The sequence below is a fragment of the Trachemys scripta genome, chromosome 16 (assembly GCF_013100865.1).
Source record: "Trachemys scripta elegans isolate TJP31775 chromosome 16, CAS_Tse_1.0, whole genome shotgun sequence".
NCBI lineage: Eukaryota > Metazoa > Chordata > Testudines > Emydidae > Trachemys > Trachemys scripta.
This window is the reverse complement of record NC_048313.1, coordinates 26,580,986-26,598,982: the sequence shown is the minus strand read 5'-3', so window position 1 is coordinate 26,598,982 and position 17,997 is coordinate 26,580,986. Positions and strand designations below refer to the sequence as shown.

The 17,997-nt window shown below is 46.9% G+C and overlaps 1 protein-coding gene across 1 annotated transcript in view; it reads right to left on the bottom strand.

The window, feature by feature from the left end:
• Positions 1-8,027: 8,027 nt before the first annotated feature.
• The window catches only part of LOC117888491 (adhesion G protein-coupled receptor E3-like), a 30,422-nt gene continuing 20,452 nt past the window's right edge, over positions 8,028-17,997 (bottom strand). The window contains exons 13-18 of the mRNA XM_034791942.1: positions 16,359-16,594; positions 15,686-15,752; positions 14,694-14,785; positions 12,277-12,445; positions 9,940-10,044; positions 8,028-8,633 (exon numbers count right to left, since the gene is read on the bottom strand). Of these exons, the coding sequence (XP_034647833.1) occupies positions 8,613-8,633; positions 9,940-10,044; positions 12,277-12,445; positions 14,694-14,785; positions 15,686-15,752; positions 16,359-16,594 (690 nt within the window). The 3' untranslated portion in view covers positions 8,028-8,612. The remainder of the gene's footprint in view (positions 8,634-9,939; positions 10,045-12,276; positions 12,446-14,693; positions 14,786-15,685; positions 15,753-16,358; positions 16,595-17,997) is intronic.

The following is a 17,997-nucleotide window of genomic DNA, read 5'->3' as shown; positions in this document are numbered from 1 at the left end:
CTAGCTTCATGCCTTAACCACATCCACTGTGATGGAGTTGGGTTGTGGATGTTGAAAACAAAGTCTGCCTCTTTGGGTAGAGATGTAGGGTTTTTGTTGCCGTTTTTATTTTTTTTACACTCTGTTGCTGGTTGGTGCGATGGAGGCTGGTGTCTGCCAGATGACTTTGGTAAGATCTAGAATGGCCTCATTAATTGGGAGGGCAATTCTAGATGACAAGGTGGTGGGCAGAATTTCCACCAACTTGTGATGTGTATCTCCCACCTCCTATAGGGGAATCTACAGCTTGTCTGCCACCCCCTTGTTAAGATCCAGAAATTTCTTAAAATCTTCCCCTAGTGATGAGGGGTGGGCAGCACAGCCTCATCTGGGAGAGATGAGGAGAAGGGTGCTGGAGGGGTGGCTTCTTCTGTGGGTACTTTTTCCTGTTCTGAAAAAGCTTCCTCGTGCCCCAGCTCAGGTGCTCTGGACAGCCAGGCTGTAGCAAACCATCTAGTGGACTCTCCCTGAGAGACACTGGGGACAGTCACGAGATGTATGTGTACGTCGCCCAAGAATTACAATATGGCCTTGCGGGGGAGAGGGAGGAAGGTGGGCATGGGCGGTGGGCTTACCTCAGGGGGCCCGTACCGTGATTGTAGGTTGGCTTGATGGAATTGGAAAGGACCTTGTAGTGTGATGGTGGGCCACAATGAGGGGCCAGAGAAATGATCTCTCCTGGCCAATGTCAGACTCATCAGTGGGTAAGGGTGGTGCTGACTGGGGTATTGGCAGTATACAGCCCAGTGCCAAGAGCGATTCTGGGTGCCGGGATGTGCTTGATATTGGGGTCCTGGTACCAAGTAATGGGGATTGCGGTTCTTCCCCAACCATCAGGTCTCCAGGGTACCAGAGCTCATGCAGTACCATGGGTTCATTTGGTACCACCGAGAAGTGTCCGAGGTACGTTGTCAGTACCGATAGTTGGGTAGAGCACTCCCTAAATGAGAGTTTTCTTGTGTCCAGTACAGAAAGTTTGTTGATGCCTCTACTTTAGAGATGGTACGGTAATTGTCTTTCTCTGGGTGCTGAGGCCACAGGTCTCCAGAGTGTAAGCAGAGTCAGAATGAGCTCTCTCCTGACATCTGGTGGTGAGCTGTGGAAAGGGACTTCAGGGGCTGATCTCATTTGCATGGACACACCCACCCTGCCTAGCACGATGGGACAGCTGGTACCAAATGGTCACTTTGGCTGCTGTGGGATCCCCAGTCTCTTTGTTATCAGGGCAGGAGTAATAAAGGGTTGTTATCCTGGTTATGAGCAACAAAGAGTCCTGTGGCACCTTAAAGACTAACAGACATATTGGAGCATAAGCTTTCGTGGGTGAATACTCACTTCGTCAGATGCATGTAATGGAAATTTCCAGCGGCAGGTATAAATATGCAGGCAAGAATATTGGTTCTGATTTATTTATACTGTCCCTGGAAATTTCCATTACATGTGTCTGACGAAGTGGGCATTCACCCACGAAAGCTTATGCTCCAATACATCTGTTAGTCTTTAAGATGCCACAGGACTCTTTGTTGCTTTTTACAGATCCAGACTAACACGACCACCCCTCTGATACTATCCTGGTTATGTGACTCAAGGACAGTAGAACTATACTTGACATTTTATGACGGAGGGACTTGCCCTCAACTAAGTAGCACTCAGTAGGCAATAGCTAATTTCAACTCCACTAGGAATCTTGTTACATGCTGCAGAGCTGAAATCACTAATACCTAGGTCTAAGCATTAGATCTACTTCGGACTAATGGTGCACAGCACTGAGGCTCCCCTACTACCAGCTAAAATCAGTAAAGAAAGAGCTGAGATCACTGAGAGCTGTATTAAGTAGTGAGGGGGCTGAAGACAAGTTGGTGAGCAGCTGGCAGAGAGGCACCGCCGGCGGTGAAGACTGCAGCAGAACCCCACGGAGAGGCGTGGCAATCAGCTGTCAACCTGAGCAGCGGAGCATGTAAGATGCCCCCCGTACCTCCCCCCATTTCCACCCAGGCTGGGAGGTAAACTCTGCAGAGGAACTTCTGCACTCTGGGGGCTGCACTGACCAAGGACAGAAACTGTGGGTGGGGTGACTGTTGGGTTGCTGGACTTAAGACCCTGAGGGGAAAAGGACACTGTCAAACTTACTTGGGGGTGGGTCTTTTGCTCATGGTTTGTGTTATGATCCTGTTTGTGGTGATTCCCCAACATAATGACGCATTGTTTTCCTCCTTTATTAAAAGGCTTTTGCTACACTTAGACTCTGTGCTTGCGAGAGGGGAAGTATTGCCTCTTAGAGGCGCCCAGGGGGGTGGGGTGTAATTGCCCCAGGTCATTGGGTGGGGGCTCGAGCCGGTTTTGCGTTATGTTATTGAAACGGAACCCCTAGATACTGAACCCGGCCCTTGTTGCTACCAACTCTGACGGGCAGAAGGGTTACAAGAGTACCACAGCACGTGTTACCCTGGGCTCAAGTGGTACCACAGAGGAGTGTCTGTAGTATGTTGTCAGTATCGATGGCTGGGAAGGTGCAGAACACTTCCTAGATGGGAGTTTTGTTGCACCTGGTACCAAAGGGTTTCTCTTTGATGCTCTTTTAAAGATGGTACAGTAATTGTCCCCTCTTCTTAGGGGGCAGTACCATTGCCTCAGAGCCCTACTGCAGAAGCCCCTGGCTTCTCCATGGGGACGGTGCTGCAGAGCAGAGCTCAGAGCAGGGTCCACTTCTGGGTGATGAGCTTCGGAGTTTCTGGTGTCGTCCTACCGAGGTGGCTACTCTGGGGAGCCCAACTGGCTGGCCAGCTACTCGGAGCCCTTTTTACAAGCCTTTCCGGGGGAAGTCTGCTGCGCTTCTTCACGACTCAACCCCTTTTGAAGTGAAGGCTCCGGGGATGATCCAGGGTCAGCACTGGAGTCCCCTGCAGACTGAAGTGTTTTCTCCATGGGGAGGAGTTTTAACTTCAGCTCCCAGCTCCTGTGAGGCTGTCACAGGCCCAAGGACTCCCTTCCTCGGGGGTCCCATGGGAAGGCAGATCAGCATTGTATGTTGCTTATCATGGTTGTAAGCATTGCCAGGCATTTTGGGGAGAGGGAAGGGAAGGTCAAAGATGTGAATGGGGAATGGAAGATTCCTTTACAGGTAGCAAGAGGCCAAGAGGGGGAAAAAGGAAGAGAGCAGAGAACGGGTTAACTCAACACAGTAGTTAGCTAGCTCAGTCCGATGATAAGACGCTACGCTGGCCCCAGTCCCAGGTCACAGAAATCTGCAGCGGCGTTTATCTCTCACTCAGCCACTGACAGCCATGAGAAAAGAAAAAGTACACTGAACCAGGGCTGCAGAGATGGAAAACACAGGTGAGACTACGGGGTGGAGGGTGGGGCGAAGCAGAGCTGTGCATCCCTGAAGCAGGTGTGTGAGAAGGCCACAGAAAGCCAGTTTGGACTGGTACAAAGAGCACCAGGAACAGAGGGCCCTGAATGAAAACACCCCCAAAAGAACCCAGGACCCCTCCCAAGAGCCAAAACAAGTCGGAGATTACAGCGGACCCAGGACAGAACTCCCGTCCACACTACCCCCTCTTCTTCTTACGTTACACCCAAGCGTGGCCAGTCATGGGTAGAGCGTGTGAGAGTATGAAAGTGGATTAAGGCTTGGGGCATTAATGCTTTCTTCCTTCCTCTGAGTGACGTGGGGAACACCCATCACTCTCCACTATTATTTTATTAATAAAGCTTTAAAATTTAAACCCGTGGTGTGTTTATCATCCCCTCCCAAAACGATCCTGTGGCCTCAGCTTGGTCATCTCATGCCTCAGATACATTGGAAACTGAAATCTGTCACAAGGCCATTTTCGTTGTGGCAGGTAAAGCACTTCCGTGAGGCTCACCCAGGCACAGGGAGAGTGTCTGACCATTACAGGAACTGACTCCTGGCAGAGAGGCACCTCTTGGAGCAGAGAGAGCCAGGCCTGCCCCTGGGCAGGGGCTTGTCATCCTCTAGCAGTGAGCAATGCAGAAGAACGTCTTCTTTATTTTCTTTTTTTAACTGAAAAAAATAATTATGAGTCTACTAGATGCCTGGGGGGGGAAGGAGCAATGCCCCCAGACGGGGCAGGAAACTGAAGTTCTTTTCCTTTCTCTCTCTCTTTTTTTTTTTAACCCAAAGGAATAAAATAAAATAAAGAAACACTTACCTAACTATTTTTAAGGAGAACAAAGGTAGCAAAACAAACACTACTTATGCTAATGCCAGATAAGGAAGGGACGACTGCTCATTCCATCCGAGGCAAAAGACAGTAGAGAAGGAACTGAGGGGGGTTCGCCCATGCAGTGCTAAATATCCTCGAGGCAGATCACGAGGGAGGGAGGGCACGTGCACGGACTCAACGGATACTACTACCTACGGTGACCAGATAGCAAATGTGAAAAATCGGGACAGGAAGCGGGAGGTAATAGGTGCCTATATAAGCAAAAGCACCAAATATCAGGACCGTCCCTATAAAATCAGGACATCTCGTCACTCTACGTGCTACCAAAAATCTCCGATTAGAGGTGCAGGGGCGCACCTACACCTACCGTGGAGCACCCATAGGGACACTACTCGAAGAAGAACTAATCCTTCCAAACCTGTGGATAATTCAGAGGAAAGTGGAAACATACCATAATTCAACTGGCCAATTGTGCAGTGCTGTATGGGGGGCAGTTTTGTTATGGTGAGCCGTAATGCCCTGAAGCAAGAGGCTGTATGATCTTTATCGTATCAACTGGACCCTTAAGCTAATCTATCTTACACTGGCCTTTATACCAACGGTCATTTAAACAGAATGCTCATAATTCTGGAATCAGGTTGATTTTTTTCAACCCAAAGAAGCTCTTACCTGCTTTGATAACTTCCAAAATTTCCATCATGTAGTGTCCCTATGGGTGCTCCACGGTAGGTGTAGGTGCACCCCTGCACAGTCAAATATCATGAGGATTACTGAAAATCTTGTTCATCATATAAAAAGTCCTACCAATCCCAAAGAATTGGACACATGACCCCCCAGGTCAATGAATAGCTCAGATCTTACCCAAACACACGCTTACAGCCAATTCTTATTAACTAAACTAAGATTTATTGAAAAATAAAAGAGAGAGTAAAAGATCATTATACATACAAGTATAAATTGAGTTCTTAAGTCAGTTCACAGTAGAGATAGTGAGCTTCAGAGTTGCAAAAAGTTCTTTCAGAATTAGTTCCATGAATTATAGTCCAATGTCCAATACCCGCGTGACCCAGTCTGGAGCTGGGGACCTCACTTGCAACTCAAACCTCCCTTGATGAAGCTTAAGCAGATTTGAGATAATAGGATCAGGGCTCAAGAGTCCTTTTTATAGTTCTTTAGCAGCCTCTTGATAGCAGGTGAAAAATAGGGGAAGCATTGTGGCTTTAGAAGTTACCTCCTATTTCCTAAGCATCACTGGTAATTAGCTACATGGATTAGCATAAGGCAACTGTCCATCTCCCGCCACTTACAGGGAGTTTATTACATACTTCAAACAGGAATGAAGCCAATGATATTACCACATTCACAGTTCATCTAAATGTTAATACTCCCTTTTGGTCTTTGAATCAATAGAGCGTAGTGACAGACAGGAAACATCTAATCCCCCACAGCTTTCCTCTACTACAACCCACCCCTGCTCCCACTACAATTCCCACATAGCACCCCCTTAATACTCCCATGGAATTTCCCTCACACTCTACACCATTCCCCCTGAATTGTATTAATTTACATGGACTATATAGGCCAGAGCTGTAAACGTAACCCAGTCACTGTCCAACATGAAACAGTTTTAAACCAGGTTTGGTATCCAGAGACTTCAGCCTGCTTAGTACCAATGGCAAACACACCATTAAAAATCCTTCTTAACGTTTTATTAGAGATACAGGAAAAAGGAAAAACATTTAAAGCGTCTGAAATGAAAAGTATTCCATAAAGTTTGCATTTGAACAGTATCCCTTGTTCCCTTTCCTTGGAGAGCGTTCTTAAGTCCTTGTTTGACAGTCGCTTAGCTGGTATCAAAGATGGTTCTTCTGGGGGAAAAGAGAAGAAGACCCTGCCTGCATTAACGCTACAAGTCAATGTAAGTTACGCTACTTAAGCTATGTCAGTTACATCACTGAAGTCGACTTAATGTGGTGTCTTCACCGCGCTGTGTCGAAGGGAGAGCATCTCCCACTGACGTGGCTTCCACCTCTCGTTGAGGTGGATGAATTAAGTCAATGAGAGAGCTCTCTCACTTTGACATATTGCACCTTCACCAGACCCCCTAAATCAACGCCACTGCATCGATCGCAGCAGTGCCGAATTTGCGCGTAGTGTAGACAAGGCCTTCCTTGAGATGGGCTGGAGCTGTTGTTTAAGGCCCATCCTGTTTCCTAAGGAGACAAACACACACAAAAAGGGAGAGAAAAGAACAGCGAAGATGGAAAATGCCGCTTCTGTCTCTGGGGTTGACTCTCACTCGCAACGTCACTGCTGGAAAAACAGGCACAGCGCATGGTCTGATCAGCCACTCCAAGACCTGGCAAACTTGTAGTGCCATCAGGCTGTTTAGGGCATTGAATTTAGCTGCCTCTTTCTGGTCACAGGTTTAGAGCATGTTGCAAAATATACAAGCTTGGCCAGCTAAACCAGACACCTTTTAGCCAGAAAGCAAAAGAAGAGAGAGAGATACAAGAAAGAGAAGAAATAAGGCCAAGGAAAAGGAAACATGGAGGGGTGGAAGGGAGAGTCTCACATCTCAGCTGGTGTTAGGGATTCAGCTGGTGGAAGTGGTGACATCGTCCAGGTCCCTCTCTCTAACCCGATCTGGTCAGGAATCTCAGGATTAAGACGAAGAAGGCCTGGGGTCCCAGATGCCAGTGTGGGCAACAGCAACGATGGTGAAGCTCGCTTCAGGAGCCAAATTTTTCTCCCCAAACTCTTTCTTTAAGGGCCCCAAAAGGGGACAATGGGTGGAACAGCCCATCCCCTCGTTCCTTTGGCCACCAAGTAGGCTTAATTTCCAACACACCCGTTTTAGTTCATCAATTTCCTGTCTCACGCTGGGTTAAGATCATTCTTGGTAAACAAGGCACAGTCCTGGAGTTACAATAGCAGGTCGTTTTGTTTGGACTAATTCAGTCTGTCACCCTTTCTCAACTCTGTTGTCACAGGATATTGTGAGACTTTATGAACTTTCCCTCTCTTTTCACGCTGAACGCACAATAAGAGTACATTCGTAGGCCCAATTTTCACCACACCGCACACACCACCCCCTCCTACAACATCACATATTTCCCCCTCCCCATGGAACCCTACCCACACAAACAGTTCCTCCACCATATCCTGCATCTGCTACACCCCTTTATACCCCTGTGACGGGTTGGGTCACAGAGACTCCCTTGAGACTGCCACCTGATGTGCTCAGACTACCTCTGAGCCCGTTTTCCCTGGAAGCATGGGACTTCAGTACCCTGTCTTGTTGCACCAGACATGCTAGCCTGCTACAAACACAGACCCAGGTCTGAACCACGTCCCCCACAAGCTGCAGATTTAACTGAAAACAGCTTAAGAAGTGCTCCTGTGTCCAGCACCCAGACACCCAGTTCCCAATGGGGTCCAAACCCCAAATAAATCCATTTTACTCTGTATAAACCTTATACAGGGTAAACTCATAAATTGTTCGCCCTCTATAACACTGATAGAGAGATATGCACAGTTGTTTTCTCCCCAAGGAATTAATCACTAACTCTGGGTCAATTAATAGGCAAGCCTGGATTTTGACTCTCTAACGCAGGCTTGTTTCTGTATTTTGCACCCTCGCAGAGTTCGTCTGCACAAATGTCCATCCAGCTGGCAGTAATTTGAGAAAAGACACGGCCTCGTTACAACACTGGCTAACTCCTAGGCAGATGCTACCAGTTCCATATTGATCGAGGGTCTTGCCTGACTATTAATGTTGAACAAACAGGAACAGGTACGCCAACCTCACAGTTTTCGATTGCAAATCAAGCACAATAGAAAGAAAGAAGCACAAGAGACAAGATTCTGTTTGCAGCTATCGTGGTGTGAATCCGGAGTAACACCACTGACTAATTCTGGATTTGTATCAGTCGAAACTGAGATGAGAAGTTGGCCCAAGTTCTCCCAGGCTGGGAAATGCCAAGCCTTTGGGTTTGTGGGAAAGACAGCAAAATGAAATCTTTTTCCACTTTTTATTAACTGGATAGATTTGCCAATTCTTTGGCGCTCTGCTCCCAATCCCACTCCCACTGAAGTCAATGGGAAAACTCCAGTTGACTTCAACTGGAGCAGAATCAGGCCCTCATTCAAGACTTTAGTGTGGAGACTGCAACCACTTGGGTGAAGTCAAAGTGCTAAAATAGTTAAACACGTGAAACACAGCCTTCCCCTCCCCCATACAAGGATAAGCCATAGAGTAGCAGCTATCCGAGGATATTGGAGATAAGCAGCTTCCTCTTCTTTGTAAAAAAGGGGACTTCTGGTGCTGGGAATGGAGCTGGGCTTCATTTTCCCCCACATGCAGTAGTAGTCTCCACTTTTTCAGGAGGACTTTTCCCATTCCTGGAAAGAAAGCAAAGATGGGATGACACGGTCAAGGCCACCTGAGTGTTTAATGTTGAAAAGGGGGACTCTCTTGCAAAGGCAGTAGACAAAGTTCCTGGATTCTTTCCCTCTGGGGTGAAGGAACCAGGAGAAATTCCTTGCAGTGTTGTCTCCTCACTGGGGTCAGTCCATCTGCACTAATGAAGATTCAGTCCCAGTCTTGCTCAGAAAACAATCCTGATCTTATGTCCAAATAAATGTGTTAGTCTCTAAGGTGCCACAAGTACACCTCATAGTTTTTGCGGCTACAGACTAACACGGCTACCACTCTGAAACCAATCCTGATCCAGTAATTTTAGGTTATGATATTTCGAAAGCCAATGTCTTCCTACCCTATGCTGAGAGATCCACAGAGCTCAAAAGAGAACCCAAGGAAGGAAATATGAAGGGAAGTTGCTATTTAAAATGATTTCTCTGCTGGTCAGAACAGTAACCATGGGCATATGGGATTCCCCCAGGCCTGAATGTGAGAAATACCCAGTAACTAACACCCCCAATGCTGTTCTCAGCTGGACTACAACAAGGCACCAGTCACTTGGGGGACAAAGTAAGCTATATACTATAACGATAGGCCCACTAGAAAAGCATCATTGGAAAAAGTAGAAAGATATTTATTAGTAGATAGATCTAGATATTTAAGGGGAGACAGTGTTGCCTCGTGAATAGGGCACTGGCCTGGGACTCGAGACCTGGGCTTGTTCAATTCCCCTCTCTGCAACCGGTTTGGTGGGTGACCACCAACGAGTGCGCCGCCATATGCCTCAGTTTCCCTTATGTAAAATGGGAATAATTACACTGACCAACTTTGAGATCTACAGATAAAAAGCGCTGTAAGAGAGCTAGGAGTTACTGTTATAAATATTCTAATTTATACAAAATAAAAGAGCACCTATTCTATTCTCAAGGTGTCTTAATCACTAACCACAATCCAGTAGTATAAACCCAGCAGCCTAAAGATAACCAGACGGAAGGAAAATTAAAAATCACCCAGTTTTTCCACAGAACCAGCTTTGATCCCTCAGTCCCGCCAACCCCCTCTCATATACAGCCAATAGATACCGAAGACACAGCAGGCATCTGTTTATTATCACTAGAGTAGATGGAGATAGATATCGAGTAAGTAGATATTATTGGGTTGGCCTATAACAATTTTGGCCATTCGATACAGTAGATGGCTACAGAGCAGTGAGGCTGGTAAAACTAGACCCTGTTTGATGGATGTGTCCCCAAGGCCGGTATTGGAGAAGAGATCAGCACCACTTACAGTTCCGGTGGTCGTGGGGACAGCTGACATAGATACCCCAGAAGTCTGAGACTTGGTTCTGGTTTTTTCAATCCTTCTGATCCATCTCTTGTACTCCTCTCTCACCTAGAAAAATATGGAACACGCTCATTGGCTCACGTAACCAATGCCCCATGAGACGCTCGGACAGTTTTACACCACTCGGTCCTAAATCTGAAGAGAGCAAAAGAACTGAAATTTTTGTGACCATCTTCCTTGCTGCAAATTCCAACACGTAAACGGAAGGGGGATGAGCGGCCCTCCATCCTCTAGTTGCAATGAGCCACATTCTGACTTCAGTCACACCCAGGCAACATCACTGACTTCATCAGGTTGCAAAGTCTGGGTAGAAATTTAGCCTAGGAAATGCAAGTTGATGAGCTCCCACCAAACTACATGTTAATGGACTTGCTGCAGGATTAACCTGGGGAAATTCTATGACCTTCGTTACACAGGTTAGGCCAGGTCTACACCACCACTTATGGTCAACAACATTTATGTCACTCAGGGGTGTGGAAAAACACACGCCTGAGTGACATAATTTCATTGGTATAAATGGCAGTGTGCACAACACTGTCGGCGGGAGAGCTTCTCTCACCAACATAACTAAAAGAAGCTTACAAGAAGTGGAAGCTTGGACAAATGACCAGGGAGGAGTATATAAATATTGCTCAGGCATGCAGGAGGGAAATCAGGAAGACCAAATTACAACTGGAGTGGCAGCTAGCAAGGGATGTTAAGAGTAACAAGAAGGGTTTCTACAGGTATGTTAGCAACAAGAAGAAGGTCAGAGAAAGTGTGGGCCCCTTACTGAATGGGAGAGGCAACCTAGTGATAGAGGATGTGGAAAAAGCTAATGCACTCAATGCTTTCTTTGCCTCTGTCTTCACGAACAAGGTCAGTTCCCAGACTACTGCACAGAGGGACCTAGACAAATTAGAGGATTGGGGCAAAAGAAATCAGATGAGGTTCAACAAGAACAAGTGCAGAGTCCTGCACTTAGGACGGAAGAATCCCATGCACTGTTACAGACTAGGGACCGAATGGCTAGGAAGCAGTTCTACAGAAAAGGACCTAGGGGTTACAGTGGACGAGAAGCTGGATATGAGTCAAAAGTTTGCCTTTGTTCCCAAGTAGGCAGCTAACAGCATTTTGGGCTGAGTAAGTAGGCACATTGCCAGCAGATCGAGGGATATGATCATTCCACTCTATTTGGCATTGGTGAGGCCTCATCTGGAGTACTGTGTCCAGTTTTGGGCCCCACACTACAAGAAGGATGTGGAAAAATTGGAAAGAGTCCAGCGGAGGGCCACAAAAGTGATTAGGGGGCTGGAGCACATGACTTATGAGGAAAGGCTGAGGGAACTGGGATTGTTTAGTCTGCAGAAGAGAAGAATGAGGGGGGATTTGATAGCTGCTTTCAACTACGTGAAAGGGGGATTCCAAAGAGGATGGATCTAGACTGTCCTCAGTGGTACCAGATGACAGAACAAGGAGTAATGGTCTCAGGTTGTAGTGAGGAAGGTTTAGGTTGGATAAGAGGAAAAAACTTTTTCACTAGGAAGCTGGTGAAGCACTAGAATGGGTTACCTAGGGAGGTGATGGAATCTCCTTCCTTAGAGGTTTTTAAGGTCAGGCTTGAGAAAGCCCTGGCTGGGATGATTTAGTTGGGAATTGGTCCTGCTTTGAGCAGGGGGTTGGACTAGATGACCTCCTGAGGTCCCTTCCAACCCTGATATTCTATGATTCTATGATCCTATGAACTACTGCCGCTTGTTGGGGGTGGTTTAATAACGTCGACAGGAGAGCTCTCACCCATCGGCATATAGGGGCTACAGGAGAGATCTTATAGCAGCACAACTGCATAGGTACAGCCGTGCCACTCTAAGGTCTCTAGTGTAGATGTAACCCTTGCCTGCTAGGTGTGGTGCTCTGCCCCCTCTAGTGGCAGCTAGTTCAGCTAGAGATTAATGAGTCTGCTACAGCCTTAACTAAGAGCATGTGGCTTTTAGCCCATGCAGTAGAGACTCATGCATTTAGCTCCCGAGGTCCCAGGTTCGATCCCACCCACCAGGGGCTGTCTGTGTTATATAGACATGGTCCTTCCTGGCCTTAAAAAAATCTGTGACTCTATGAAAACAGCACAATATAAGCTGCAGGAGAAAAGAGATTGGGGGAGAAAGGTTGAAGGTCAAAAGAGAGGAAGGAGCAACAGGCACGGAAGACGTGAAAAGAGTGAAACCAAGACAAATGTGAACAAAGAAGCTCTGCTGGCTGGCCATTAATGGAGCTGAACAGGTAACAGGACATTGGCTTTACCTGCTGATTGAGGAGACAGTGCACCAGGAAGATGAAGGCTCCCTGCAGGCTGTTGATGATGGTGAATAAATATGCCATGACCGTGGCTGCCGATTTTGTTTGCAACAGACCAAGACTCCAAGTGCAGCCCAGGATGAAGAGCTGGGCAATTGCTTTAAATGTCAGTAACCTGGAGTAAAGCAGATGGAGAGAGCCCATTACAACCCTATGCAGAGAGACCAAGTCAGTGGGCTCTATGCAGGATGGCTTACGCCCTCCAAGTAGCAACTATGCAAAATTCCCCTAGGGCCCACTGGTGGGTAATGCTTCTAGATAGAGATTCTGCAAACAGGCCCTATGCCAAGCAGGTTAGAATGGCTTCTACCATCCCCTTCACTCTCTATGGGCTTGCTCCAAAGCACAGAGAGAGTCTGCGATGGACTTCACTGAGTTTGGATCAGGCCCTAGTTTGCCACCCCTTCTGTATCTTGTTCATTTCCTGATTTTGCTGCAAGCAGGCTCCGGCCATCAGTACCACACGTCTGGGGGCAGTTGTCATTTCAATGCGCTGGGCCAGTGAAGGATTTACCTGTTCTCTAATTCCAGGTAGGTATTTCTCTCCACTTTTTATTCCCGGTACTTCAGGTGAAGTATCAGAGCATCTTACAATCTTGAAGCTATTTACCTTCAGAACCACTCTGTGATGTAAGACGGTGCCCTTATCCCCATTTTCCAGATGGAGAACCAAGGCATAGCAAGATTAAGAATCTTGCCCAATGTCACATAGGAAGGCTGTGTCAGATCAGGGAGTTGAACCCAGGTCTCCTACATCCCAGGCTAGCACTCTAAGCACTGAATCATCCTTTCTCTCCCATTCTGATTGATTTGGAAACCGCTACAATATAGCCCTGCAAGGAGAACACTACATTCGCTAGAAACCATGGCTTGCCATTAAAGATCTGGTCCATTAGTCCTTACACCACACTCATAATATGGAATAGGTCGCTAAATGATTGAAGGGATTGTTGCGTGCCCATCAGCAAACGCCTAACCGTAGGTAACCACAGTAATCCAATTAACGTATGTTAATGAGCTTAACCAAGTTAATACAGTAACCTATAGAATAAGAACACCCCAACAATATAAAGGTAAATACATTAAAATATGGTTTAAAAAAAAAGTTCTGTGTACATATGCATAATAAATACCAAGGCCTATAAAATATCTAGTCTCTGGAACAGCCGTTAAAATTCTTCATCAGCATCTCAAAAACCAAAATCTGTCTCAATCCTTAAATCTCTCCCCCAAAAGAAAGTAGTATATACAAGTAATGGGGCTGGTCGCTCTCACACTGTTATACTATCTCACTGGTTTAAATTGCTTTACTTAAACTAGTCATTGTGATAATAAAACGTTGACAGTTACAGAAGGTCTTGGCTAAGTGCAAGTGTTTTCATTGCTGTGCCCACCCTCCTCAAATTAGGTCTCTTCTCACCATTGTCAGTTACAAATCCCAGCGACCATGGCCACATGTCCAGCTCTTCCAGAAAACACGGCTTTAGCAATTAGATACCAAGAAATCACTGTGCAGTTTTCCTCATGCTGTCTCAGCTGTGGATAGCAAACGGCATCAAACTAGACTGAACAAAACACTAGAAAAAGCGTCCTTCCTGGAGGAGAGAATCCTGCACTGAATGAGGAAAATGGGACTGGATGATCTAACACATCTTGTCCATTCCTGATATCTATAACTTTCTGCTTGACTGAAAGGGCTAAGAGTTCTTACACTAGCCAAAAGAGAAGATGCAGGAGGAGCGAACAGAAAACTCTGTACAAGGCAGCCTTGATTATCCATACTTCAGTTATGCAGAACAAGGATTCCCCCAATTTGTTAATTGCATTGAAACTTCCCTTGATTATAGAGGAAGGATGATGTAGTGGTTAGTGCCCTAATCTAGTACTTGGGAGACCCAGGTTCAATTCTATGCCCTGCCACAGATTTTCTGTATGACCTTGGGCAAGTCATTTAGCCTCTATGTGCCTCAATTCCCCATCTGTATAATGGGGATAAGAGCCCTGTCCCGCCTCACAGGGGTGTTGGAGGATCAATGCATTCCAGATCGTAAAGCGCTCTGAGATCTGTGGGTGAAAAGTGCTACATAAAAGCCAGCATACAAAATAGGGGCCCAATCCCATGAGATGCTCAGCACCTCCTAAAAGGTGCTGCGTACCCTCATCTCTGACCTAAGTCAATAGGCACTGAAGGTTGTCAGCTGCTTGCAGGACCAGGTATTCAGTGTTCTGTTCTCCATGACTTTCTGATACCAAGTCTGTATCACGCTGGTATTTCCTCAGTTTAATTGGGCCAAGAGCACCTGTAGCAACCGCCCCTGCAGAAGACTAACTGGACCTCTCAGGCAGGTTTAGTGCTTTCCTACCTTGTGTTTTTGAGGGTGGAGACATCTGTATTCAGGGAGGAGATTTTGTCTCTCAGGAGCCAGAGGGTTGTGATAAAAAATACTAAATTCATCTGTGGAAACAACACAACAACTCGAGTGGATCAGACCCCAGGTCCATCTAGTCCAGTATTCTGCCTCTGACCATGGCCAGTACCAAGTGCTTCAGAGGCATGGATAATCTACCCCCTATATTAGTTCTCCTCTTGGTCTTTGGTAGCTACAGCTTGATTTAAATCCTGAAGTCTGGGGTTTAATATCCCTTCCAGAACTTTTGTTAGCCCTGATTAGAACAACTATGGATATTATTCTTGCCACCCATATAAATGCCCAATTTCTTTTGGAATCTTGTTAAAATTCTTCATGTATTCACAGTGCCTAGCACAATGGTACTTTGACCCTGGATGGGAGCCCCCAGCTGCGACTGTCATCTGAATCCTTCCTGCACCACAAGACATCACTTAGGGCACAGATAAGGCTCCGCCATCCCTCTCTGTTCTGAGCTGCTCTGTCTGTCCTCTGTGTTATGTTCCACAAACTTTCTCCTCTATATATTGTTGGATCATGGAAGGATTCTTTCAGCTGCCCTCTTGTCCACGTTCCTCCAGGTGCCCAGTTTCACACTTCCCATAGCCGAAGCTCTGGTTTCATTCGTAACACCTAGCCCAGATATTTCCGTCTTCTCTTCTGGATAACTTTGGAGCTAAGGAGGTGCTGAACCCTGACAAATCCCAGCATTTGGTATAAATTTGTTCCACTCCATTGGAAACAAATTGCATGGGATTTATTATTTATGAATTTACTGTAATACAAATAAAGAAGGTGACATTGTTACCTTGTCACTTTCGAGAGAGTAAATCCACGGTAGCTAGGCCACAACTCACTCCTTAAGCAAACGTCCCAATGTCTGACTCATCTCACTATCAAAGTCCTTTCCCTGCGACATACACATAATTCATCCTAAATATACCCACCACAATAATAAGGCAGACTGGTCCAAGGAAACTCCAGACAAAGCCTCCCTCTATTGTGAGCCAGCAGCTAAAAGGCAAGAAGAAAAAGGGTAACAAAATATCCCTGGCATTAAAATGAAGTGAATTCTCTCCTTTTGGTTGTCAGAGTTGATATCTGGGTGGGGTGGGAGATGCAGGGTGAACGCTGCCTACTTCCCTTTATGACAGTCTCATGGATGTAGATTGCAGAAACTAGTCTTATAAGAACATAACAATGGCCATACTGGGTCAGACCAAAAGTCCATCTAGCCCAGTATCCTGTCTTCCGACAGTGGTTAATGCCAGATGCCCCAGAGGGAATGAACAGAACAGGGAATCATCAAGTGATCCATCCTCTGTGGCCCATTCCCAGCTTCTGGAAAACAGAGGCTAGGGTCACCATCCCTGCCCATCATGGCTAACAGCCATCGATGGACCTATCATCCATGAATGTATCTAGTTCTTTTTTGAACCCTGTTATAGTCGTGGCCTTCACAATATCCTCTGGAAAGGAGTTCCACAGGTTGACTGTGAGTTGTGTGAAACAAGTGAAGAAACGGGGATTGTAGACTATATTGTCTCTCTGTAATTCAGCCAATGAGTTGAGTGGGCAATGAGATATCTGTTCTCCCTCTGGGATGGGCTCTGCACGTACTGTTCGGCAGTTCCGTAGCCTTTGTGATTCACCGCTGCAGAAATAGCCACCACCAGGGCTGGGAATCCGTAGCCGAACGGGTACATGAATCTCTTCTTGAACTGGCCGGCGCTGGTGTAATTCACGACCTTCAGGTTCCTGACAGTGAGGAAGAGGTGCAGCCCCTCCAGGAACATCCAGGTGAAACAGGCCAGGAAGAGGTAGTGTAGGAAGCCAGCAATGACAGCACACGCCACCTGGAGGAGACAGAGAGCTCAGGGACTCTGAACATCTAGCACTCCGAGATAGGGGGAGCGTTAGTTATTTGATGTGTCCCCTCCAAACTGGGGAGAAAATGGCAACAAGGCCTGTGAAATATTTAACAAACCCCTAGGACATCTGGGACTACACACTGCATACTGTGGCCATTCAACTTCATCACAGCACGAGGGGTAGAACTCAGATCCTCCTGGTCCAAAAGCACTAGCTCCTACCTCATAAACTAAAAGAGAATCTCCATTAGTGGGTAACAATATAGGGCTTATGACACGTATTGAGACAGGCTGCTCGGAGTTCAGTTCCCAAGCCTGCCACCGACTTCACGTGTGACCTTGGGCAAGTCAATTAATCTCCCTGTGCCTCACATCCCCATCTGTAAAATGGGGATAATGGAATTCTGTCCCCCACCCATTGTCTCATCTGCTTAGACCATAAGCTCTTCAGGGTAGCAAATGTCTCTTCCTCTATGTGCAGTGCCCAGCACAATGGAGCTCTGATTTCAGTTGGGTCTCGTTGGCTACTATGATACAAATAAACAACTATAATAGTTGAGGCAGTTCTGACCCCATCCAATAGAGGGCAGCGCTGTTTCACTCACACCAGATACTAGGTCACAAATTCTGGCAAGAACTCAGGGCGAGGAGTAAACCAAGGAAACACACAGACTGAAACATATGCACTGTCCTCACTCTCTGAGCCAGCTCATATTCACAGCTATGTGTATTCCACCTGTGGGCGAAGGGCATTTTTTAATCATGGGAAAGCTGCATCGGCCCAAATGTGCATGTGAAGTTGATACCCTAAGTTGCTCAGTCCGGGGTCCCTCCTATGGCTGGGGAGCTGAGGCCCAGGGATAATTAAACTCTGGTGTCCGATTCCGATTTTACTGATGCTGGTATAAATCTGGGGAACCTCCGTTGAGGCCAGTGGTGTCAAAGCAGTGTGAGCAAGTTCAGAATCCAGACCACTGAATTTATTCTGGGCATCGTGATCCCAGGCACGTGAAGGGGCCCAAGGGCAAAACCAACCCACCTTGGTTATCAGTGCATCACACAGGTCGCAGCTTGCAGTCTGTATGCATTGCATGCATGTTCCTTGTATTCCTCCATCCATCCCTCCCCCCACAAGCTCTCTGTGCCGTCCTCCCATTCTCCTCTTCCTCAAGGACCCCCTGCAAGTCCCCACATGCCTGGACTTATGCCAGGAGAGATGATAGTGGTGGGGTAGGGGTTGGCGGGAACATACCATTGTCCTGCATTCATCATCCCTTGGTAGGGTCTCTGTGTGGTCCCCCTATGCTTCCTCTTCCCCCCATGCCAGGGGCTGTGTCCCTCCCCCCTCCCACAATCTTCTCTCCACATGCCATCATCCCTTATTCGCT